Source organism: Neofelis nebulosa, chromosome 11 (genome assembly GCF_028018385.1).
Source record: "Neofelis nebulosa isolate mNeoNeb1 chromosome 11, mNeoNeb1.pri, whole genome shotgun sequence".
NCBI lineage: Eukaryota > Metazoa > Chordata > Mammalia > Carnivora > Felidae > Neofelis > Neofelis nebulosa.
Window position 1 is genome coordinate 71,543,447 of NC_080792.1, and position 24,617 is coordinate 71,568,063.

Consider the following 24,617-nt stretch of genomic DNA (forward strand, 5'->3'; position numbering starts at 1 on the left):
CACCATCAAACAAGGACTGAGACGTGACTTTGGCGGATCAAGATAGAAACAAGACCACTTCGTAATCGTGTCTGAACACAGACAAAAATGTGAACATCATGCAAACCACAAAATTGGCCAAACATCCCCCTAGCTAATATGAAGGACTGTTGCTTCCTCACCAGGTTTAGCTTGCCTTCATTCTTCCCACCTTCTTGAAAAGACTAAGTTACCCAATCATAGAATTATCCTTGTTTTCTGACAATATAATTTCTAGAACAAAGCCCTGCTTCCTTGATCCTTCCCCCCAAATCACCTAAGACAGTCCCAAATCCTAAAAGAAGCTTTTCCTTTTTCTTTTTTTTTTTTTTTATGTTTATTTTTTCAGAGAAAGAGAAAGAGAGAGAGTAAGCAGGGGAAGTACAGAGAGGGGGGAGGACAGAGACTCCGATGTGGGCTCTGCGCTGTCAGCAAAGCGCCCAGTGCAGGGCTGGAATCCGCAGACCCTGAGACTTTGACCTGAGCCGAAGTCGACGCTAAACCAACCGAGCCACCCAGGTGGCCCTAGAAGAAGCTTTTTCTTTTCTTTTCTTTTCTTTTTTAACGTTTATTTATTTTTGAGACAGAGAGAGACAGAGCATGAATGGGGGAGGGTCAGAGAGAGAGGGAGACACAGAATCCGAAACAGGCTCCAGGCTCTGAGCTGTCAGCACAGAGCCTGACGCGGGGCTCGAACTCACGGACCGTGAGATCATGACCTGAGCTGAAGCCGGCCGCTCAACCGACTGAGCCACCCAGGCGCCCCAGAAGAAGCTTTTTCTAACACCTTCTTACCGAGACACTCCCTCACTGTAAGCAACCAGTAAATCTATCTTTGTTCAATTACAGGTATGTTCTTGGTGGTCTTTGGCTAAAGGGCATTTAAGCAACTAGACTGGATGATACTATCATTGTCTGAGATGGGAAAAATGGTATGATCAGTGGTTGCGGTGGACTAACCCTAATGGGCCCTCTGGCCAGAGTGTCTGTGGATCCAGTCACAGGCTGGAAGACTTGCCAGTACCTCTCACAAGCCTCCTGAGGTTTTTCCTGATCCTCCAAGCAGGTCTCACTAAGGAAACACTAACTTCATTTACATTAAAACATGGAAAGAAATAATAGCTGATGTTTAACGAATATGTGCTATGTGCCAAGAATTGTTCTGGTGCCAAGCATTGTTCTAAGGGATCTATTCTTTGCTTGTTTTTTAAAGTAGGATTTACGCCTAGTGTGTGGCTCGAACTCATGACCTGGAGATCAAGCGTCGCAAGCTCGCTGAGCCAGTCAGCCACCCCAAGGGCTACATGTTTTTATTCATTTAATTCTCTCATCAACCCTAAGAAGATAGGTACTATTATTACCAGGTTTTACTATTGAGAAAACTGAGGTACAAAGGTGTGAGAATTGGAACCCATTTCACACTCAAGGCTCTTCAGAGCCACCCTCCAGCCCCTGCCAGCTAAGCCGAGGCAGCCATCTTGTTTGTAGTCCTCTTCGACTGCAACTCCCAGCACCCTTCGCGACGGCAGCTCTCCACACACAACAAATCCCGGCGTGCCCCTCGGCGGCCCGGGGTGGAGGGTTCTAGAAGGCGTGACGTGGGGTCGAGAGCGGGCTCAGAGGCGGGCGCCTCTCGGCAGTCGCTGTGGCCGCAGCTGCCGGGCCTGGGGACGCGGGCGGCCGGGGCCGCGGACGCAGCCTCCTCGTCTCCCCGGCCATGGCCGCGCTCGGCCGGCCCTTCAGCGGCCTCCCTCTGAGCGGCAGCCCGGACTTCCTGCAGCCGCCGCCGGCCTTCCCCGGCCGGGCCTTCCCGCCGGGAGTGGACGGCGCCGAGCTGGCCCCGCGGCCGGGACCCCGCGCCTCCCCGAGCAGCCCCGGCGGGAGCGCGGCGCGCGGACGGTGAGGAGCCGGCGGGGCGGGCGGGCGCGGAGCTCCGGCTCATTAATCCTCACGACCCTCCACGGGGGGGGGGGGGGGGGGCTCCTGAGCCCCCACATAGCAGATGAGAAACTGATCCCCAGGGACGTTAACTGTAAGTCGCTTGGGGCCACACAGCCCGGGAGTCCGGGGAGGACCGCGGCAGGCCTGCGCTTCCGAAAAGTGAGCAGACTTTGCCGAGCTTGTCCACTTCGGGCCGGGGGTGGAACCCGGGCCGCCCGGAGCCCGGCCGTCCCCTCGGCGCGGCCGCCAGTGCTAACTTTCAGTGCTTCTCAGACACACACTCGGTTTCTCATCTGCAAAGAGGGACAGAAATGGGTCCTGCTAGTGAGACCGTGGAAGCAAAGTGCTTAGCACAGTGCCTGCCCCTAGAAACGTTTTCCCCACGTCGGTCCCTCCGGATTCATTTCCCACTCTCTCGACAAAGTGGGAAGTTGAGATTTCAACTTCTGACTCCGTCGGGACCACCCAGCCAGACCGACCTTGTGATCTAGATATCCAATCCCAGTCGGGAAGGAAGGGGACAAGCCAGTACTTGTGGCATCGGCAAGGTTATTGGGGAAAGGAAGAGTGGATGCCGAAAGCACGGGCTCAGTAAATTTCTCAATTGACTGATTTTGTTTGTTTCAACAGTGTTCCAGTTCGCTGTAAAAAGAAACACAAGCGAGAGGAGGAGGAGGATGAGTAAGTTTCAGGTGCCATTTATTCACTTTATGGTCATTTCATCTATTTTATATTCCCAGTTACCTAAAAGTGAAAAGGTGAAACATTAGGTATCTGTGCAAGGAGGCACAAGGAACTGCTAACATCGGTCGCCTTTTAGGGAAAGTAACTGGGTAGCTGGCATGCCGGAGGGAGACTTCTCTCCATAATCCTTAGCAATGTTTGAGTTTTCATCCATGTAAATATTATTACGTGCAGAAAGTAAAAGAATTTCAAGTGTGCAAAAGGGTAAAAATTGTAAAGTGTTAGAGTGCATGCTCCCCTTTTCTCCACAGATGCGACCCCTGTTACCTGTTTCCAATTTCTCCTTTGGAAGATAATCTAAAAACTTAACAAGTTTATAACTGTATATACCTCAGGTTTTCTACATTTCTAAGAAGGTAACTTCACATTGTGTAACACTTGGATCTTTCCATTTTGCTATCCTGTGGCTTGTTGCATATGGGCAGGTAGACTTCTACCTAATTTCTTCTGCAACATTGAATAGAATTCTGTTGTAAGTAGGTATAGATCATTAACCAGTCTCCTGTCCATGGCTTTCTAAATTCTTTCTAGTCTTTTGCTTTACTGTAGGTTAAATCTACCATGCCCTTCTTTTTTAAAGTTCCTTGTAGGGGCGCCTGGGTGGCTCAGTCGGTTAAGCGTCCGACTTCGGCTCAGGTCATGATCTCTCAGTTGCTGAGTTCAAGCCCCACGTCAGGCCCTGTGCTGACAGCTCAGAGCCTGGAGCCTGCTTCGGATTCTGTGTCTCCCTCTCTCTCTGCTCCTCCCCTGCTTGCGCTCGCTCTGTCTGTCTGTCTCTCTCTCTCTCTGTCTCAAAAATAAACATTAAAGGGGCACCCAGGTGGCTCAGTCGGTTAAGCATCCGACTTCAGCTCAGGTCATGACCTCGCGGTCCGTGAGTTCGAGCCCCACGTCGGGCTCTGTGCTGACAGCTCAGAGCCTGGATCCTGTTTCAGATTCTGTGTCTCCCTCTCTCTCTGCCCCTCCCCCGTTCATGCTCTGTCTCTCCCTGTCTCAAAAATAAATAAACGTTAAAAAAAAAATTAAAAAGAAAAGAAATAAAAACAAGATTAAAAAAAATAATAAATAAATAAACATTAAAAAAAAGTTCCTCGTATATATGTACAAGTAGGTTAATGGATTTCTAGATGGGGTATGGCATGCATTTTAAATTTGAACAAGAGTTGTTGCCAACTTATATTCCTTTTAACAGTGGAAATGGTTGCTTCTCCATCTTGTCACCAGAACTGTATTTTCAAACTGTTCGTTTGTTTGTTTGTTTTCAAACTTTTTTTTTTTTTTTTACCCTCACTTCCGGGTAAATAATTACATCTCCTAGACAGGCAGTGTAATAGAAAAATGAGTGAAAGAATCCCTCAAAGAAGATATCAAAATGACCAACCAAAAGAAAGGTGTTCATTTAACTTTATCAGTCTTTAGGAAAATGCCTAGTAAAAGCCGCAGTGTGATCTACTTTACCACCAGATATTGGAGCACCCGGTAACTCTGCAATACTATAGATGAGAATGTAAATTGGTACAAGCACTTTGGGAAATAGTTTGGCATTATCTAGTAAGTTGAAGGCATACCTACTCTGTTACCCAAACGTTCCACTCTTGAGTAGGTACACACTCGCAGCAGGAGGCATGTACAAGAAGGTTCATAGCATCCTTGTTCATAATAGCTCTAAACTGGAAAAGACCCATAGGTCCCTCAACAGTAAAATGGGTAAATTAAATTCATACAAAGGAATTCTATTCAGTACAGAGGGGCAAAAGAGAATGTATTGCATTTATCAACATGGCTATGTCTTATTAGCATAATACGAGCAAAAAAAAAAAAAATCCCAAGAATGTATACAGTACAATTTCCTAAGTATAAGGTTGAAAGCCAGGCGTAGTTTTGCCCTAAACATTGTTTAGGGATGCATATTTACGTGCTTGATAATGTATTTTTTAAAAGAAGTAAATACTGTAATACAGTGTTTACCTGTAGGATGGAGAATATAGAGTACCATTTTGGGATGTTGGCAGAGGTCTGTATCTTGAATGTTATTATTTTTTTTAATGCTTATTATTTTGAGAGAGAGCAGAGGAGGGGCAGAGAGTGAGAAGGGAGAATCCCAAGCAGGCTCTGCACTGTCAGCACAGAGCCTGATGTGGGGCTCAAATTCACAAACTGAGATCATGACCTGCGCCAAAACCAAGAGTCAGATGCTTAACCTACTGAACCACCCAGGCGCTCCTACAAATGTTATCTTTATGGGTGCATATTTTCTAATTATTCATTGAATTGTGTAAGTGTAGGATTTCATAGTTAAAATATGATCACTGTTTTAACTTATATCTTGTAAATTAAAGTTACGTCGAACATCTTTTCATTTAATGCATTCGTGTTTCATTGTGTCAGTTCATGTTTGTGCAGATTTCCTTTTGCCGTATTGATCTTTTTCTTGTTCATCCATAAGAAATCTTTACGAAAGAAATCAGTAGTTTGTTATGTGTGTTATGCTTCCCCAAAATTTGTCATTTGCCTTTTAACTTTGTGTAGGTTTTGTTTGTTTTTTGGCCAGCAGAAACTTTGGATTTTCTAACTTTTTGAAGCACAGGCTAAATAGATTTGAAAGTTGTGTCAGTTTAAAAACCATCAGGCCAGACAGGACTTAGGTTCTTTTTTTTTTTTTTTTTTTTTTTTTTTAATTTATTTTTGAGACAGGGAGAGACAGAGCATGAACAGGGGAGGGTCAGAGAGAGGGAGACACAGAATCGGAAACAGGCTCCAGGCTCTGAGCCGTCAGCACAGAGCCCGACGCGGGGCTCAAACTCACGGACCGCGAGATCATGACCTGAGCCGAAGTCGGCCGCTTAACCGACTGAGCCACCCAGGCGCCCCAACAGGACTTAGGTTCTTAATTGCCTTGGGATTGCTGCGCATACATAGGGACCTCTTTGCCCTTGTCTTTTGGAGTACTCTATAAGACATACTTGAATAAAGAGTCCCAGTGTTAAAAGTTTGAAGCGTAAAATCTGTTGGCTTAAAAAGTTAACCACCTTTGGGGTGCCTGTCTGGCTCAGTTGGTGGAGCATGCAGTGGGGTTGACAGTCCAAGCTCCACATTGGGTGTAAAGCTTACTTTAAAAAATAAACAAAACCATCTTTAATTTACAGATGAAGAGATTGAGGCCCTGAGAATGAGGAACTTGACATTTGGATATCTAATGCGTGCTGCCCACCTGCCACTTCCATAGCTCTTATCTGTACTTTGAAGTCTTTTATATCACATTTTCTTTGGAGCTTAATTATCATTGATCTCTAATTACTTGCAAATGGACCTACAAGGCATGAGATAATTTAGTCCAAATCGTGTTGGAGGTTAGAGATCAGAACGCAACTCTTAACACTCAGTTGCATTTCGTAGTTGAATTATTGGATGTGCTGGGAAATTATCTGTTCTCTCCAGATAGATGTATTCTTTTTCTTAGCTGGTTTTGTGTGTATAGTTTCTCCTGCTTTCCAAAACACCACACCATAAAACTATCCACTATTACAGAAATATTTGATGTATAGCTAGACATTTTTAATACTTTCTTATCAGTTAAAACCAACTATAAACTAAACATATTGTGCTCACTTCAGCAGCATGTGTACTAAAAATTGGAATGATAACAGAGATTAGCGTGGCTCCTGTGCAAGGATGATACACAGATTCGTGGAGTTACATATGTTCAGATTATAGCTATAGTTGTGAGCATAGCATAAGATTTAGAGTTGTTGAATCACTATGTTGTACACCGTAAACTAATGTAACACTGTGTGTCAACTATGCTAAAAAGAAAAAAAGACCTCAAAAAACTAAACCATTTTTTAAAAACATTTAATAGTTGATTCCAATAAAAGTCTAGGTTCAAGAGAGCATTGTCAGATTTTATATTGCCAGAGACTTTAATGTTGTTTTTTGTATCCTTTTTTTTAAAGTTGATTTTTGTAGTTGTACCGTGAATAGAAATTTCTTGTAAAATACATACCACTTCCGGGGCGCCTGGGTGGCGCAGTCGGTTAAGCGTCCGACTTCAGCCAGGTCACGATCTCACGGCCCGTGAGTTCGAGCCCCGCGTCAGGCCCTGGGCTGATGGCTCGGAGCCTGGAGCCTGTTTCCGATTCTGTGTCTCCCTCTCTCTCTGCCCCTCCCCCGTTCATGCTCTGTCTCTCTCTGTCCCAAAAATAAATAAAAAGCGTTGGAAAAAAAAAAAAATACATACCACTTCCTTTGACCTTCAGTTTAGAGAGTCAGAAGCTGTGGTAACCATTAACAAATTTTTTTTTTTTTTTTTTTTTTTTTTTTTTTAGTTGCAGAGCTGTGTTCTGTTTCTGACACTGCACTTGCTGATGCCCAAGCAATAAAGTACTTCTGGTCTAAATACTTAAATAGAATAGGACCAGTTGTCTATTTTATCTGCTTCAGAGTGTTTTCAACTAAATTGGGCATGTTGTAGTACATGCAAATACTAGTTCATGGCATAAGCTTGAACTGTTGAACTTCCTGTAAGGAGGCCGCAAGTTCCAGTGAGAATGGCATAAGAGCTAGGACTTGGGAGCTTTGGTGTCTGGTGCCCAACGTGTAACTCTACCTTATATGACAAAGAGACTCAGAGCCAAATCATAGTCTCTGACATTCTGGAGAGGATCAAGAGAATCATCTACAGCCTATTGGAACATACCTGATCAAGCATGTATTTTCGTCCTGCAGGAGTATAGAACACCTGTAGACTATCTCCCCATGTGGAGCAAGCAGAATTGTGACAAAATATGGCTGGTGCTGAATTGCTGCCTTGTGGTTTTGGTTTCTGTACTTTCCACGTGACCTACCCAGAGCCAAATAGGAATGACTTTAAGTTCCCACATTGACTACTTCTAATCTGAGAAAGCAAAATCTTGCAGGTACAGTCTGATACAGTAGAGAGCAGTAGAAGAAAACATCTCAAGGAGGCTGGCAAAATGCAAAATTCTCCATCTTGCAATCACACACTATCAAAAATTAGAGTTTTTTGTATAAGAGTTTAGGCATAGGGATTAGACATAGGGATGATAAATGTTTTATTTATATGATTCTGAATTTTCATTGATTTTTTTTTTTTTTTTTTTCAGTTGTCCAGTAAGAAAGAAAAGGCTAACTGAAGCAGGGCTGTGTGCTGGTCCTAATGACTGGATTCTTTGTGCACATCAGGATATAGAGAGTCATGGAGTAAATCCGTGTACTAGTGGCCTCTCTGCACCTGGCATGTTAGATGTAATTTGTGAAGAAATGGATCAGACAACGGGAGAACCACAGTGTGAAGTTGCCCGAAGGAGGCTTCAGGAAATTGAGGACAGGTAAATGGGTAGTGTATGTTGCTGGCTTCTTGTTGGTCTCATGTGCCATCTCTGCTCTCTTAAGCTAGTCTAATTAGTCAGTTTGGTCATAATGGTGATCCTCAATCTCTCAGACTATGAACTCAAAGTTTACACATTCAATGTTAAAGTAAGTTCTTCTCATAGAACTTTGCTGGATGTTAGTGTTTCTGAATATTAATTTTTGGTTTATGGGAGTTTTCAGGGACATGTTCTTCAAATTTGATTGCATCTGATGTAAAACTTGTGTTAAATACTGAGTAACTCTTCTGCCTGTACTTTCTTCACTCAGCCTCATGTTTTACTTGATCTTTTCCTATAGCATCTGTTGCTTTTATTATTATTTTTTAAATTTTGTTCAATTGCTACAGTACATAACAGCTTGACTAATTTTTCTTTCTCTGCTTCTGCTGCTTTTATTTAGGATAATTGATGAAGATGAAGAAGTTGAAGCTGACAGAAATATTAACCATCTCCCCAGTCTTGTTCTTTCTGACACCATGAAAACAGGTTTGAAGAGGGAATTTGATGAAGTCTTTACAAAGAAAATGATTGAGTCCATGTAAGTGTTGGTTCCTGGTTTCCCTTTAATTGTGATCTTGAAGGGAGACCTGGTGGTGTCTCCTGACAAGGCCCGTGCTATCCTAGTCTTGTCTCCTGCTCGCCATGTCTCCTGCTCACCAGCCCAATGAAAGTACAATAGGTTTTCTATTTAGCTTAGTCTGGATACAGACTTTTTTCTTAGTTAACTGTGGGTGAACAAGATACTGTGCATGGACAAGTTTGAAGCATACATACCTTCTTAACCTCAGATTCTTTTGAAGTTCTGAAGTGCGTGACCATCTAATACTTCGGGATGGGAGGATTGACGATAGCCTATTCTCTTATTGTCGTAGGATATGGAACCACATTTCAAAAGCTCTTGTTTACCAGCCTCTCTCAGTTGTTCAGGAACACCATTAAGACCTAGAAAACAGGTGCCTGGGTGGCTCAGTTAAGTGTCCGACTTCGGCTTAGGTCATGATTTCACCACTCATGAGCCCTGCATCAGGTTCTGTGCTGACAGCTCAGAGCCTGGCGTCTGTTTTGGATTCTGTGTCTCCCTCTCTCTCTGCCCCTTTCCCACTCTGTCTCTCTCTCTCTCTCTCAAAAATAAATAGCATTAAAGAAAAAAATTTTTTAATAAAAATAAAAAATAAAAATACCTTAAAAATAAACCAGAAGAAATCTACCATCAGCCAAAACAGTTACCACAAAGGCCACAATCCAAAGCTCGTGTTCTTGTCTCATAGTGGATAGTCTCTCAGGGCTTTAGCTCTAAGCCAGTTTGCTCTTAAGTTAGACCCAGTTTACTGACCTCAGGTACCTGGATTCTTAGAGCATCAGAGTAGAAACGAAGAAACAGCAAGTGAGAGCAGTACAAACTCATAGTAGTGAGTAGTGACAATACAGTGTGAGGACTAGAGCGGAAACTAGAAAGCACACATAACCTAAAAAGCAAAGCAGCCTGGGGCCATTAACGTAAAAACTAATGCTAGTCTGTAATTCCTATAGTCCTTGAGCTTACAAGATCTGAAGCCATCATTATCCACGTGTAAAGTAATAGTCAAGTCACAAAGTGCCATTTAGGTGTTGCCTGGAAAATACCGTAGACAGATTTGATACTTTGTGAGGGTAAGTGTCAGATATCTGAAAAAACCTCTTAGGACACCAGCCCCAGTGATGCCAAGCAGATGAGGCATTATTGCCTTTGGCCACAGTGGGTTCAGCTGCTGCTTGATGTTAGATCACAGAGGTTTTGCATTAGCCCCCTAGCTCGAGCTTATAATTAACTAACCAGCCCTGAGAGAGGGTAAATAGCCAAGAGTAAACAGGTCATTTTGCCCTACAACCTAAAAAAAATAGCACTTTCTGCTCTCAGTAGTTTTCCAGAAGCTAACCTTTGGGAGTATTCTTCATTGTGGTTTATTTAGTTTTATTTGCCTTTAGGTTCCAGAAACCATCAAACCATCACTGGATGGAGGAGGACTGAGGGGCAGGCAGGCCCTGGCAACATAATCGTTTAGACTTATTGCAAAAAGCATTATACTTCATAGTTATACTAAGCAAAAGGTATACAGAGATGCTTTTAATGTGTTTGGTCAGTGTTTCATTTATAGTTTAGGGGCACCTGGATGGCTCAGTCGGTTGAGCATCTATCTGACTTCGGCTCCGGTTATGATCTCATGGATCATGGATTCGAGCCCCACATCGGGCTCTGTGCTGACTGCTCAGAAGCTGGAGCCTGCTTCGGATTCTGTGTCTCCCTCTCTCTCTGCCCCTCCCCCTCTTGTGCTGTGTCTCTCTCTCTCTCTCTCTCTCTCTCTCAAAAATAAATAAACATAAAAAAATTTATAATAGTTTAGTAGAAGATAGTAGCTCATATCTACTAATATTAACCACAATTTGAGAAACTTATAACGGCATTGAATCAAGGGCCTCTGTTTTCCTTTTTTTAATCTAATTTATCTTTTATAGTTTACATCCAAGTTAGCATATGGTGCAACAATGATTTCAGGAATAGAATCCTTAAGCCCCTTACCCATTTAGCCCATTCCCCACAACCCCTCCAGCAACCCTCTGTTTATTCTCTATATTTAAGAGTCTCTTATGTTTTGTCTCCCTCCCTGTTTTTATATTGCTTTTGCTTCCCTTCCCTTATGTTCATCTGTTTCGTATCTTAAAGTCCTCACATGAGTGAAGTCATATATTTGTCTTTCTCTGACTAATTTCACTTAGCATAATAAGGGGCCTCTTTTTCACATTGGATGTTTATATTGCTTTTATTTTTAAATATTTTAAGTAATCTCGGGGCACCTGGGTGGCTCAGTCGGTTAAGTGCCCGACTTCGGCTCAGGTCATGATCTCATGGTTTGTGAGTTCGAGCCCCACGTGGGGCTCTGTGCTGATGGCTCAGAGCCTGGAGCCTGCCTCAGATTGTCTCCCTCTCTTTCTGTCCTTCCCCCACTTGCCCTCTGTCTCTTTCTGTCTCTCAAATATAAACAAACATTAAAAAAAATTTTTTTTTAAGTAATCTCTATGCCCAGTGTGGGGCTTGAACTTAACAACCCTGAGATCAAGAGTCACATGCTCTTCTGACTGAGCCAGTCAGTTACCCCTGTGTTAGTTTTAATCACAGCATCAGTACAGCTGGTTGGTTTGGTTAAAAATGCATGCAGAACTGTAAAATTATATGTATTTGAGTGTCTTTCTAAAGATCTGTTTGGATCATCACAAGTCTATTTTTTTTTTTTTTCTTTCTGTTTTTAGTTTATGTACTTGGGGCACGTGGGTGGCTCAGTCAGATAAGCGTCTGACTCTTGACTTCTGTTCAGATCATGATCTCACGATTTGTGAGTTTGAGCCCTGCATGGGTCTTAGCGCTGACAGTGCAGAGCCTGCTTGGGATTCTCTCTCTGCCACCCCCACCCTTTCCCCTCTCACTCGCACTCTCTCTCAAAATAAATAAAATTTTAAAAGAAAAAAAATAAAGTTTACTTACTCATTTTTGAGAGAGAAAGAGAGAACGAGCAGGGGAGGGACAAAGAGAGGGAGAGAGGATCTGAAGTGGGCTTTGTGCTGATAGCAGAGAGCCGGATGCAGGGCTTGAACTCAAGAACCATGAGATCATGACCTGAGCTGAAGTTGGATGCTCAACTGACTGAGCCACCCAGGTACCCCATAAGTCTCCTAGTTTGATGCCATCAGTTCTTAACTCTAGATATTTGGTAGCAAACGTTAGCTTTTCAACATGTATCCTTTATTTCCGTATCCTAAAAGTTTTGATAAAGTCTGTGTTTTATGTCTTAGGAGCCGTCCTTCCATGGAGCTTGTGCTCTGGAAACCTCTCCCTGAACTCCTTTCTGATAAGCCAAAGCCGTCATCTAATGCTAAGAACTACACAGGAGAGAGCCAAACCAAGCATGCAGCTGCCGGCACTGCCTTCCCTGGGAGAACTGAACTGTTCTTGGAACCTCGGCAAACAGGGATGCCTGTTTACAGTGGTTTGGAGACAGCCGCTTGCACAGAAGAAGAGATGGAACTCTAGAAACCAGTTTCTATGCTAAAGTTGTCAAATTTTAGAAGGCTCATGTATTTAGTCGTGAGCCTACTTGTATAGTATAGGGACTTGAAAGTTTTATAAAACGGGTGTAATAATATCTCCACCTGTGATTTGGGGTGGGACTCTCATTTTGGGTAGCCATTTCTTGAATCCAACTTTTTGCCAAGGAAGCTTGTCTCAAGGGAAAAGCAGTTTTCCAGGGGGCTTATTAAGGGAATGTGAAATTGCGGCCTGCAGAGGCAAGTATAAAAGCTGTGTATCCAAGGGTGACTTCAGTCATCTGTTACATTATCTAAACCATTCAGATAATCAGAGAAAATGCAGATGCTTGAATCTGAAAAAGATGCATTAAGAAAGAAGGATGCTCCTACTATGACTGTGCCCTGACAGTTGAGTCACAACTTCCATCTATGGATATAGGAGCTCTGTTTACAATGGTGACTGTGTATGATTGGGAAGAGGAGGGAGAAAAGCAGTAGCTTAAGCCTATTGCTAAGAGATTTAACAGAGGCTCTGAAACTTGTATGTTGTCCGTTCTGTGTATCTATATTGATTTAATAGCTGGTAGCATTGTGGCTCACCTCTTAGCCTCTGCAAATGCAATGAAAATAGAAAAGGTTTTTCCTTCAAGGCTTTTTTGCCTTGTGCTACTGTTGCTCCTTGGTTTCCCTTGCACAACACTTCAGGAGTGTTTACAACGTAATTAACTTTGAACGATAGTTAAAAAGTGATTGTGAGGTAACCCATGTGTAAATTGGCTACGGAAGAAAGTTCCCTTAAGTAATCCCAAGGAACTGCCGTGTCAGCTAAGCCCAGCATTGATAGATATTTTTAAAAGGTTATGCCTATGTTAGCAAGTCGAGTATTTTAGTGTTAACGTAGAAAACAGTGACAGAATAATGAACTGAGAACATATGGGTGAGTGACATTGAGATGTACTGAACTAGCCACTTTGCCCGGTGCTTCAGCTGTTGGTGCAGTAAACCTCAGAGTTAATAGAGAACAGCTTCCTGCTAATAGGACATCTTCATCTTGAGGAACTAAACCAGGCTCAAGGTGTCCTTTGGGGATAACCAGGATTAAAGTTTTTTTATTTCTCAGGAAGGGCTCTTCTGTGTGGCAAGGACTCAGTAGTGCCGATTAAAACAACACTTCCTTTAGTGCTACAGAATCTCCACTATAACTTATTAAATGAGTGTAATAGTGTAATACTGGCCCTTAAAACACAATGGGAGACCACCCCAGTTCTTTTTGTTCTGTTTTGTTTTCCGGGTTTCTTCCTCCTTTGTAGGAATCAGATATCTTATGTAGAAAAAGAAAATGGTTTATGCCAAGTAGAGGTGACTTTTGAGAAACCAGCTCCCAGGCATTTTTGAAACCCATGCTGAAATCCCTCCCCTTGTAACAGATGGCGTAGAAGTAACAAGTCTGTTCATTGGACTGTTTCTTCCTTTGCCTGTTGTTCCTGCTTTCTCTATTTCTGTCTGGATAGTCAGGAAAAGATTTAATGTTTAATATTTAAACAATATTTAATGTCTACACAGTAAAATTATTCGAACTTCAAACCAGTATTAAAACCAGTTGGAAACCAGCTAATAGTTTCTTAATCTCAGATTTAGAGATGAATGTAAACTGTATTCTGTTGAAATGTGCAAGTGTTTGATTCATGCTGTTTGAAAAATTCCTGCCTTTAGGTCATTGTTTAATGGGACCAACTTACAAAGTTTGTAGCCTTAAAGAAATCGCCGTGCTAAAAAATTTTGTTCTGGTGTAACTTAAAAATGTGAAGTGACCATCCAGAATTTGGAGTTCGTCCCAATGTTAGGGTGGAAGGGGTGACGACTTTCCAGAGAAGGACCCAAAACACACTAAGAGTGTCTTCGATAGGAATTGTGGGGCAAGCCTCTGCTCGAAGGTCTGTATGAGGAAAAGGAGGAACAGCTCCAAAACAAGGCTCTGATACCACTGGTAACTATAGGAGAGAATTAAGAATCTGTTCATTAAAATCCAAACAACTTGTTTCAGGAGTCAGATTATCTGACGTGATTAATTATTTCTGCAGGAAAATGGATGTTTAATGCTCCTTTTTAAACTTTATCCTTTTGCATATGTTTGTACAGAAATTTTCTTCATCCTTGTGGTGCTTATTCATCTGAGCCGTTTCCACAGTCTCCATGCCTCTGCTTTGTTTTTCTGTTTTTCTTTTATAGTGTAAGGCTTTTGCTTTTGCCTTAAGGTTTCCCTAGGGAATCAACAGGTCTTTTCGTACAGCTTTGAAGCATGGATCAAACATTGGCTTATTATGCTAATGTGTGAAGAGAAAAACTATCTAAAGCAGGTGAGCTTTAATGAACAAATGTATATTTTCTCTGAGTTTGAGTAGGTGTGTGTGGGTTTTTTTTTTAATATAAAGTTAAGTCCAGTTCTCAAAAATATTAATCAGTCGTTAAAAAAAAAAAAAAAACTCATTTTCAAAAAAGGTGCAAATGTAAAATTTAGAAAAAAACAAACTAGGGTGTGGGGCTAGAACCATGAGAAGAAATGCTTATTTATAAGCAGGTTCGTTAATTATTTTGGATTTGAAATTTGGTTTCATTATTTAATAGTGACAAGAATGGTGTAGTACTAGGAAGGTTCTGGAAGATGCTGTCAACTTTAAAATGAGAATCTGGTGTTTCTGTATTTTATTGTTTTCAATAAAACTTCTTAAGTGTTTTGATTTTGAGGTATTTGTATTCCTGCACATAAGTAAACAAAATTAGCGACCTCTTTCTTTTAAATTGTATTTAAAGCAGCATTCATATTAGTGAGGGGTTTAAGTTTATTTTGAAGAGATGACTGTGTTGGGTTATAAGTAAGCTTCATAAATGAATTAGCTATTTCCAAAATAAACTAGGTTTTGCCGTTCTAAAACCCACAGAATGCTTTCCACTCTACTTAGCAATTTGCTGCTGTCAGTCACTAGCATTGATTGGCAGTCGTGACTGATTGCCAGTATTCAGATGGGAGTAGTGACAGTCTTCAAAACTGTTTAAATATAGAGTTGGAAACAGTATATGGACTTCACAGCATTTTTGTTTTTACAAGTTGGGGACCTTTAAAAATAGGGAATAAGAAAATTGCATGGTATTTGGTTAGTGGTCATTCCCTATGAGTTGACAGGTCACTGGGTGGCAGTGTTGCCTGCATATTTACAATCTTGATAACCTTGAATCCCTGAATCGTGGGCAGGTGGAGTTAAGTTTAGGGTGCAATTGTGGAAAACTCAGGATATTGTTTTTCACTAAAATTTGGAAATCACAGCTAAAAGTTACCTATCCTCGTTATTTTACAGATTTGGAAGCTAAAGCTTAATTAGTGAATGACCTTTTAGTATTAGAATCAAACTCAGCAGGTTCAGTGTTCTTCCTACTTGACCATTGGTTTTACAGTCTTCTCATAGAATACCTTAAAATGTCATTTAAATTTCATTGAAATAATCTACGATAGAGTGTGGTTCAGTCAGTGTGATACTAAACTCTTTGAGAAAATACAGTTTTGTGTATATCTGTCTGGTCCAAATACTCTGCCAGTGGCATTTTAGAGCTCAGTTGCATGCATTTAGACTACAGCTCCAGCAAGACAAGGATGTTGTCTTTCAACAACTGATTAGTGGGTAAACAGGCCCGTCTTCCTGTCCTTTAATGAACTTGAGAAGTCCCCAGGTAAAGATTTCATTCTTAGCATATTAGAATTTAACTGATAAAATCTTTCTGGAGTAGGCAGGGTTACCTTTTGCCTACAGTTCTGTTCCTACCTTATGTCTGCTCCAGTAGCATACCTAGTAGAAAAGCAAGGGCGCACATATACATTGGTGTTACAAGACCCAGGAAAATGGTGTGCAGACATTTGTCGCCTGATTCACTTTCAGTTATGGACAGCCCTCTGCATCTAATAGAAATCTTGCTTTGGTTTTGCAGAAGATCTTGATTTTTATTTCTGACCAATTTGTTTCAGTAAGATATCCTTAAATAACAGGTGTTTTGTCAAGGCTGAGCAGTGTTGGGTCATTTTCACCCATCTGTGCAGGAAATGAAAACCCTGAAGATGAACGCAGGTTATGTATGTCCTGTGTTATCCCTGTTCGTACAGCTGACTCTTTCATGTGATGTCATTCAATGTAAATTATTTGAGCCTCAATCTCCAGATGCTTCTGCAATTATGATGGAGAGTGGCTAAAATGCATCTGTAATTGCATTTGCCTAGACAATCCCTAAATAGACACCCAGCACTTAGGTTTTCAGTTATAGAAAATCAGGTGATCAGATTTTTAATCATGGGGACAGCTGGAGGCTGTTGTACATTTATAATACAGAAACTGAGCCTAAGCAAGCTTGCATTGCTAATAATAGGATTGAGCTGTGGCCTTAGTGACCAGGGATTTTAGGCTGTCATGTGGACATGCCTCCAATCACACCAAACATATTCCCTTATACTTGGCTGAAAGTATAGCCTGCTTTGTCTTGCTGCTTGGGATTCTTTGAATCCTTTTGTCTACACTCCTTTCTTTACTTTGACCTCTCCAGTGGTAGGCTTAATATTGGCACAGGATGCTGGCATAGGTGAAATGATTTCTGAGGGAAGCCCTTCAGTACCTTTTAAGAGGATTCCCAAGGAAAAACGCACATGAAGGATGAGGTTATCATCTCTATAGCTTTGGGGTAATGTTGATGTGTCGGATTTTTCCTTGAAGAGGTTCATTCTGTGAAACAAATTCCAGGGTATATAAAATACTGTAAGATTAAAATCCCTAAGTGGATTAGGGGAAAATAGCTAACTTTTGAGTGCTTGGGATGGTGCCTAAGTGTACATATACCAAGAGCTTATAATGCATCACCTCTAGCAACCTTTAGATAGTGACTATTATGCCCCTTTACAGGTGAGAAAGTGATATTACATGTCCAGGATTACCTGGCAAACCAGTGGCAGACTTAAACTTGAGTCTAGAAAACGTTTATCCCTGTAAAAATGCCAAGAGAATCTTGATTTGTAATGGCATGTTTTTCTCTTAAGATGGTATATAGCAAAATAATGGTTAAGTGTTCTAGCTTGGTCACTTAACGTCTGTAATATTGGCCAGTAAAGCTAAAGAAGCTCAGAAATACAGTAACTACTCAAAGAATAGGTTCCTATCACTTATGGCAGCCAAGAATCGAAGCAGGCAGTAATTAAGGGGGTAAAACTTTCCATCGCTTTAAAAAGTGGCATGCTATGCTCCCTGAAGTTGGATAAATTACTATTGTGGCAATCAGTGAAACAAAACAGTAAGACTTAAAAAGCCCAAGAAGAAATCAAACAACAAAGACATTGCATTGCACTTTTTAATTGCACAGGTAGTTTTAAATAAATGGAGAAAGCACCTTCCAAAAGTTACACTAGCAGGGAAAGATTTCATCAAGCATTTACATAGTAAATTTCCATAGTTTTACAAAAGATTCTTGATCTTTACTTGAACTGTACATGAGGGAAAGGAGTCCCCTCAGGTAGGTGTTCTCTCTGCTTGCAGAAGCAAACTAAAGGACCTAAAATCGGAGACAAGCCTGGGATGCCAAGAAGGGAGAAAAATGATAAAGGGCCATTCATAAATTCCATGTCTAAGACACTTGTCCAGTGACCCTTACAGGAGAATTTTAGGGCAAACTTCTGCCCTTAAGATAAAGGTACAACCTCAAAAGCTGTGATTCTAGATTATAGTAATAAATCTGAGTACCTTGGACTGCTGGATGACAAAAGACAATACTTGGGGTGACCTATAAAGTTTGAACAAATACTTTAGAGGAATTCCCTAGGACTGTACACCCTCTACTTTGGCTTTTTGAATGAAGCATAGGCTTCTCTGCTATCTTCCAGGCAGTGTAATAGTCAAGGAAAAGGGCAACAGCATTGGATCATTCCTTAGACACTAATCAGCTGGGGAAAGAGTTCATTGGCAAAAGTGTCCTCCCAAGAATGGTCTACACCAAGCAGAGAGGACATGTCGCTGAAGGGGGAAGGGGAGCCCTCATATCCACAGTCGCTATAAGCATCCAGTAGACAGGAAGATGGCTTCGGGCAGTGGCTGGGTGAAAGTAGATCTGAGGTGCCCAGTTCTGGAATGAAGTCATCTTCTACAAGTTCTTCCTTCACTGAGACAGTGAATTCAGGGTGATCTTTCTCTGAGGGGCTGAAAGGTGCTTCCTCAATTTTCACTACCACATTTGCTTGGCTCTCTGTCTCAGAGGGTATCTCTAAGACGAGGGGCTTGGTATACACGTGGTCAAAACGAATCAGTTCATTAATGGCTTCCAGCTTGGCTGATGACGTCCCCAGTGACGGAGAAGAGGAGGCCGGTAAGGAACTGGGTCCTTCTGGGTAGACTTCTGGTTGTTCCTCCAGGCTGGTAGACTCTGGGGAAGGACATCTGAAGAACATGACTGGATCCAAGTTGAACAGAATGCCCAACAGGATATCAGACTGCAAGAGGCAAAAATTCAATGGAATCCAATCATTAGAATGCACCCAAGAATCTACCTTAGAACACTACTAGGTCCCACAATGTAAGTTAATTATTATGCAATAGGATGACCTCCGAGACCCACAGACCCATTTACCTACGCTTCACTCTGTGCTCTAAACCATCCGCAGATAGGGAAGACCGTCAATATTCACTTCTAACCCAACCAAAACCAACTTCTGCCCTCCTCTGCCTGGTTAGGGATATCAGCCATCAAACAGATGGAATTAACAAGTTATAGACCTCTTCACTAAATCCCGATAACCCCTACCTCAGAGTCTGAAGAGTCAACACCGTCAGAATCCATGGGGAGATGTTCTGGAGGGGTGACAACTGGGCCTGCACCTGCTGCAGAGGTGCACGTAGTCTGAGTGCTGCGGACTCAGCAGACCCGGCCACCGGCCTCGCTCCATTCCCCTAGGAGGAAAGACCACCGTGGATGAACAGCTCAAACTGCTGAGTCCTCAAGGAAACACTCACCAGGCAACTGTGGTTCTCTACTTTTCAAGAAAGCTAGAAAACTATTCTTTAGAGCTGAAACCTTTCCCTTACCTTTGTTACCTTTCCATTTTATGGAGTCCTCCACATGAAGAGGAGGAAAGGTTAAGACTAACTTCATTGTCATTTTCTATGCAATGAAACATTTTCACTCCCCAAGAAAAGATTCACAAAGGACTGAAATTCTTAAATAATATCTTCAGAGATGTTCTCCATAATAATAATAATGTTTTGTTTTGTTTTTAATTTTTTTATGTCTTTATTTTGAGAGAGAAACAGAGCACAAGCAGGGGGAGGGGCAGAGAGAGGGAGACACAGAATCCCAAGCTGGCTCCAGGCTCTGAGCTGTCAGCCCAGAGCCTCACACAGGGCTTGAACCCACAGACTGTGAGATTCTGACCTGAGCTGAAGTCGGACACTTAACCGACTGAGCCACCCAGGGCCCCCATCCATAATAATGTCCTTAATAAAGTACTGCAGTGCATTTAGACCCCAAATCTTTCTGGACAGCAATTTCTTACAGACTAGAACGGCCCTACTGTCAATCTTAGACCACTTAAGTGATCTCAATAAATGGGCCAGGTCCATACATTAAAACCCATGCATCACCTTCTATCAGAGGGGTGTCACCATCAAAATGAATCCTTTCCCTACTTATTCATATTCATCAAAAAACCACTCTAGTTTTAGTAGCGTTCAGTCAGATTTGACTGGCTCTGTTTCTCTAGTTCTCCTTAATGCTGACATGGTACATTCTGTTGGCTATCAGTATTTGTTAGTACTTGCTTTTAGAGAGGTGTGTAACTTATTTTAATTATTAGGCTCTAGTACTATTCACTACCCAGTTGAAAAATGAGTTTAAGTGTCATTAAGGGGTCATGTCACTTAGAACCAGTTCTCACACAGGAGGACATCAGATATAGGAGACAACTCACCTTGGTCTGGGTCTCTGCCTCCTCTTCAGTAACCAGGGCATCCATCCCCAACCGCTGTCTTAACTCTTGGTTCTCCACTACAAGGCCATGCGTCTTCTCTCGTAAAAGCTGATTTTCTAGCAAGAGTTTCTGGTTCTGTGAAAAAGTTCGTAAGAGGCTTTTAAAACATCCAGTTCTTTCACTTAAGGGTCCACCTGGTGAAGTTTCACTACAGCTCGTTTCCTTTCCTTCTCCTTCACCTTCTGGAAAACAGACAGTTGTTCACAGTAGGTACTCTAAGGAAAGGTCATAGTTATGAAAAATAATCTAAGAAGTGCCATTTTGTGGGGTCACAAATACCACAATGCCTCTAACTACTAATATAGACCCAGCAAAGGGTGACTTGTGACTTTAAATATAATGGCAAAAAAAAATCCTATCTTGAACTAGCAAGTAATAATAGAAGTGACAACAGCGAACCATAAAATCAAAATGTTTGCTGGCAACAACTTAAGATTAGGTAATCAGTGGGGGCACCTGGGTGGCTCGGTCGGTTACGTGTCCGACTTCGGCTCAGGTCATGATCTCATGGTCCGTGAGTTCGAGCCCCGCGTCGGGCTCTGGGCTGATGGCTCGGAGCCTGGAGCCTGCTTCCGATTCTGTGTCCCCCTCTCTCTCTGCCCCTCCCCCATTCATGCTCTGTCTCTGTCTCAAAAATAAATAAACGTTAAAAAAAAATGATAAAAAAAAAAAAAAAAAAAAAAGATTAGGTAATCAGTGGACCATGGAAGGGGAAGGGAAACGTTAGCAGACTTTTGGCCAAGCCAGGAAGGGTCTCAGGTTTAAGCGACAATTTCCTATCCGCTTTTAGGAATTTCTTAGTACTAACTTGATAAACGTAACGTTGTTGTAATGTTGTAACTGGTCAACTTTGAGACAGATCTCACACGGATGGATGCCAGCAGGGTGATCGCTTCTGCTCTCCTCAAACTTCACCACTTAACCACTTAATTACCTAGCTCCCCTAATTTAGACTAGTTTAACTTCCAATTAACTGTCCAATTGTATTCTAAAGAGACGGAAACAACTTGGGATAGGCGGCAAACATCAGAATATTCACCAAGGAAGGATGTACAAGCAATAAAAGGTAAGAGTTCGACCTTAAGTATTTTTACCTCTTCCTCCAAATCTACCACTTGCTGCTCCAGCTCACTCATTCGAGCTTTCTTTCGGTCTCTGGCAGTCTGAGCTGCCACTCTGTTTTTCAGTTTCCTGAGAACGGAAGAAACATACCACAGAGTCATTCCCAAACCTTATTTATATCTTTATTTGAAAACTTGGCCAGCTGCTGCTTTCATTTTCGCTTACAGTATACGGTAGACTAAGGTAAAATACACTCCAGGCTCCTCCCCTCAACGAAACGAAACAAAAAATACAGCATTTTTCATGGATCTAGCTTGAAAAACTGCTTCATTCTTCCCCATATTGCGTCATCCACACCCCCGTCGCATCCCGGCCACAGCAAGGACGCTGGACACAAATGCTACTCATCTTGCATCATAAGAGATTTCCTCCTCCCCTTTTTTCACTCCCTCGTAGAACTCAAATAAGGGAGAGGCGGATGCCTCTCGCCCTTGCCGATATTCTGGGCAGTCCCGGGACGCCTGGGCCCGTGTCTGCTCAAGGAGGCACTTATGTCACAAAAGGCACACTGATCACAGAAGAACTAACATTTGAGGAGAAGTGAATACGTGGCATTTCTCGGCCGATCTTTCCAAAGACCTCATGAAATAGATACCATCTTAAGAACGCGGAGACTAAGTTTGACTAGTGAGCCTCACAGACCTTCCAACAATTGTCATTTCGGCTCCGCGCCTTCCCAGAAGAGTAGGTAAACCAGGAAAAGGCTCCTCGACTCCCTGCTACTGCCCAAATTCAGAAACACTGAATGACAGGTCTGCGGTCACAGAGCATGAGGACTCGGAACCCATGTGCCCGAACACCCAGCTCTATGTATCTCTGACATTAGAGACAAAATTGGGCTAGTGGGGGATTAAAAAAAAAAAAAAAAAAGGCCTAGGCGGCCCCGCACTCCCGACTTCCTGCCCCGCCCCACGCCACGCGGGCACCGCACGGGTCAGGCCAAGGGCGCCCAAGCGCGGCAGGCGACCAGTCCCCGGCCCCTCGCCCTCAGCGTCCGCGCTCCGACCCTCGCCCACCTCCGCAGCGCCTTCTCCTCGGGGCTCAGGTGCGTGAGGCGCTGTCGCTTGCGCGCCTGGGGTGGCCCTCCGCTCGCCGCCTCCGGGCTGGCCCCTCGTTGGTCCGGCACCATAAGTGGCAGAGCCCGGCCGGCCGGGGCTCCGGCGGCGGCGGCGGCGGCGGCGGCGGCGGGCTTGCCGGACAGAAGCAGCACTTTGGGGGCCCCGGCGGCCGGGCTCTGCGCGGATGCCACCACCACCATGGCCCGAGAGTGTGTACGCCAGTGCGCGCCGCCGCCGCCGTCCTTGGGGCGGCCCCGCCGCACCCAGACTTTCTACGGTCGTGTCCCTCCGCGATTGGCCAGCGCCGCGTGACGCGTGGCCGCTCTCGGCACCCATTGGTCCGGCCGGCCCCTAGGAGGCGGGGCCTGAGCGTCCAGCGTGGCGGCTGCGAGGCCCAAGCAGGAGGGGGCGGGGGCGGGCCGGGAGGACCCCGGGATGCGGCCTGGAGGGCCTGGAGGTTCCAGGTCTCTTCTGCAAGGGCCCGGAGCCCCGCGGAATTTTCTCGTCGGACGGGTTTTTACCCCCTAGGCTGACGCAATTGCACCTAGAACAACTGTGTTTAATTCCAAACGAAGAGATTTCCAGACTGATGATTTTATACCAAGACCGCTTGTCACCAGCAGGCTGTCACCTCTGCCCGAACATATTTTATGTCGTGCGCCACGTCGGGCTCCAAGTGGAGCGGAAAGTCGGGAGAGCGCGCCAGCGGGGCCTGGATTAGAGAAAAGCCTGCAAGGAATTCCGCGAAATAAAGAGTGTTTAGGGAATGAGATCGCGCGTTTTATAACTAGGCTTGGCTCTTAGGTGAGGTTTCATAAACTGAGGCTTGTGATCTCCGAGTGGAAGGAATACATGCAATTTTAATTTGCATTTCTAAATTTTCTATTATGAGCATACTTTTTTCATTTCAGGTGTTAAAACTAGGGTCCCGGGGTCTACCTTCATCCTCCCTGGCACGCGGAGAGGATCGAGGCTCCTGCCCTGACAGCTCAGGAGCAATTTAGGCACATAAATTTATTAGACTCGAGAAATCCGTGGAATCACTCCCCACAGGCATGTTCACTTCTTTTGAAGCAAATTACAAAATGTTAAGTTCCCTGGAATTACAAAGTGATACTTAACTTTAGCAAGTACCGCTTCCCCTGTGCTTAGCACCGTAATGGGTTCCAGGGATGCAAACATTAGTGAAACTAGCTGGTGGCTGGCACTACTCAAAAAGTGAAAAGATAGAATGGGTCTAGGTAATTTTTCAGTGTCATTAAGTCGGATTAGCTCTTCAATTATATTTTGGTGGGGAGGAAACAGGATAGGAAGAGGGAACTAAATCAAATCAGTCTTTTGATATACAGATCCGTTCTCAAGAGGCACAATTTCTGTTATTCCCAGAACTGGGCCATGAGTCTCCCACAGTACACTGAGCTTGTGCACCTCAGGGCGACCTGAGCATACACTGATTCAGAGAACTGGAAAAGAGGGTTGGGAGGTGATCAGAGAAGCCCCTGTTAGTCCAGCAGGGTGTACGTGAGTAACCATGTGGAGAAGGGCAGAGAAGAAGAGGTGGATGGAGTGCGTTTTGGTCTTGGTTAATGGGGTAGAAATGGAATGTTGAAATTGGCTCCTCCAGTTTTGTTTTCAAGGCTTTTTCAAGGCTTTTATCTTTTTGATAAACATTTAAAATCATGCTCAAAAACAGTAATTTGACCCAACGCAGATTACTATCCATGAAGTCTCAAACACTGAAGTCCAAACCTTTGAACAGTTTCATATCCTCTTTGTAAGAGTAATCTGATGTTTCTTGCATCAGGTGCCATTAATATTTTAAAACATTTACTAGGCACTTGTGATAAGAGATATATAAAACACAAAGTTCTTAGTCTTTGTGAAATGCAGGAAACAGTAATGAGAAGCCATAGGTCATTAAGTCTAAATAGATGTCAGTGTAAAACAAAACAAGACAAAACAAAACCCAGTTGCAATTTGAAACTAAAATTCAAAAACTGCTCTAATGTGGTAGCCACTAACCACATGTGGCTATTAAGCACTTGAAATGTTGCTAATCTGAATTAAAATTTGCTGCAAATGTGAAATACATCCTCAGTTTGAAAACTTAGTATGAAAAAAAAGAATGTAAAATATCTGGTTGATCAATTTCTATATTGATTATATGTTGAAGTGATAGTATGTTTGATATTTTGAGTTAAACTGCTTTTTAGAAATTGGTTTCACCTGTTTGTTTTTTTA

General features: G+C 43.0%; 2 protein-coding genes, 1 long non-coding RNA gene and 1 other non-coding gene across 4 annotated transcripts; 3 read left to right on the forward strand and 1 right to left on the reverse strand.

The window, feature by feature from the left end:
- The first annotated feature begins 1,596 nt into the window (after positions 1 to 1,596).
- Positions 1,597 to 14,890, forward strand: CCDC117 (coiled-coil domain containing 117). Its single transcript, XM_058693157.1, has 5 exons — positions 1,597 to 1,917; positions 2,590 to 2,640; positions 7,827 to 8,051; positions 8,494 to 8,631; positions 11,919 to 14,890. Exons 1-5 carry the CDS (start codon positions 1,736 to 1,738, stop codon positions 12,154 to 12,156), a joined length of 834 nt encoding a protein of 277 aa, XP_058549140.1. The 5' UTR covers positions 1,597 to 1,735; the 3' UTR covers positions 12,157 to 14,890.
- On the forward strand, positions 3,788 to 6,192 carry LOC131490621 (uncharacterized). The gene is made up of 2 exons (XR_009251154.1): positions 3,788 to 5,348; positions 5,587 to 6,192. It is a non-coding gene; the product is annotated as an uncharacterized LOC131490621 (long non-coding RNA).
- On the forward strand, positions 6,305 to 6,408 carry LOC131490653 (U6 spliceosomal RNA). Its single transcript, XR_009251167.1, has one exon. It is a non-coding gene; the product is annotated as a U6 spliceosomal RNA (small nuclear RNA).
- Positions 14,891 to 17,517: 2,627 nt separating the features above from the next.
- On the reverse strand, positions 17,518 to 22,629 carry XBP1 (X-box binding protein 1). The gene is given in 6 exon segments (XM_058693156.1): positions 17,518 to 18,663; positions 18,975 to 19,058; positions 19,061 to 19,120; positions 20,137 to 20,271; positions 21,291 to 21,387; positions 22,335 to 22,629. Coding segments are annotated over 6 exon segments (1,176 nt in total). The 5' UTR covers positions 22,577 to 22,629; the 3' UTR covers positions 17,518 to 18,105.
- Positions 22,630 to 24,617: the final 1,988 nt, after the last annotated feature.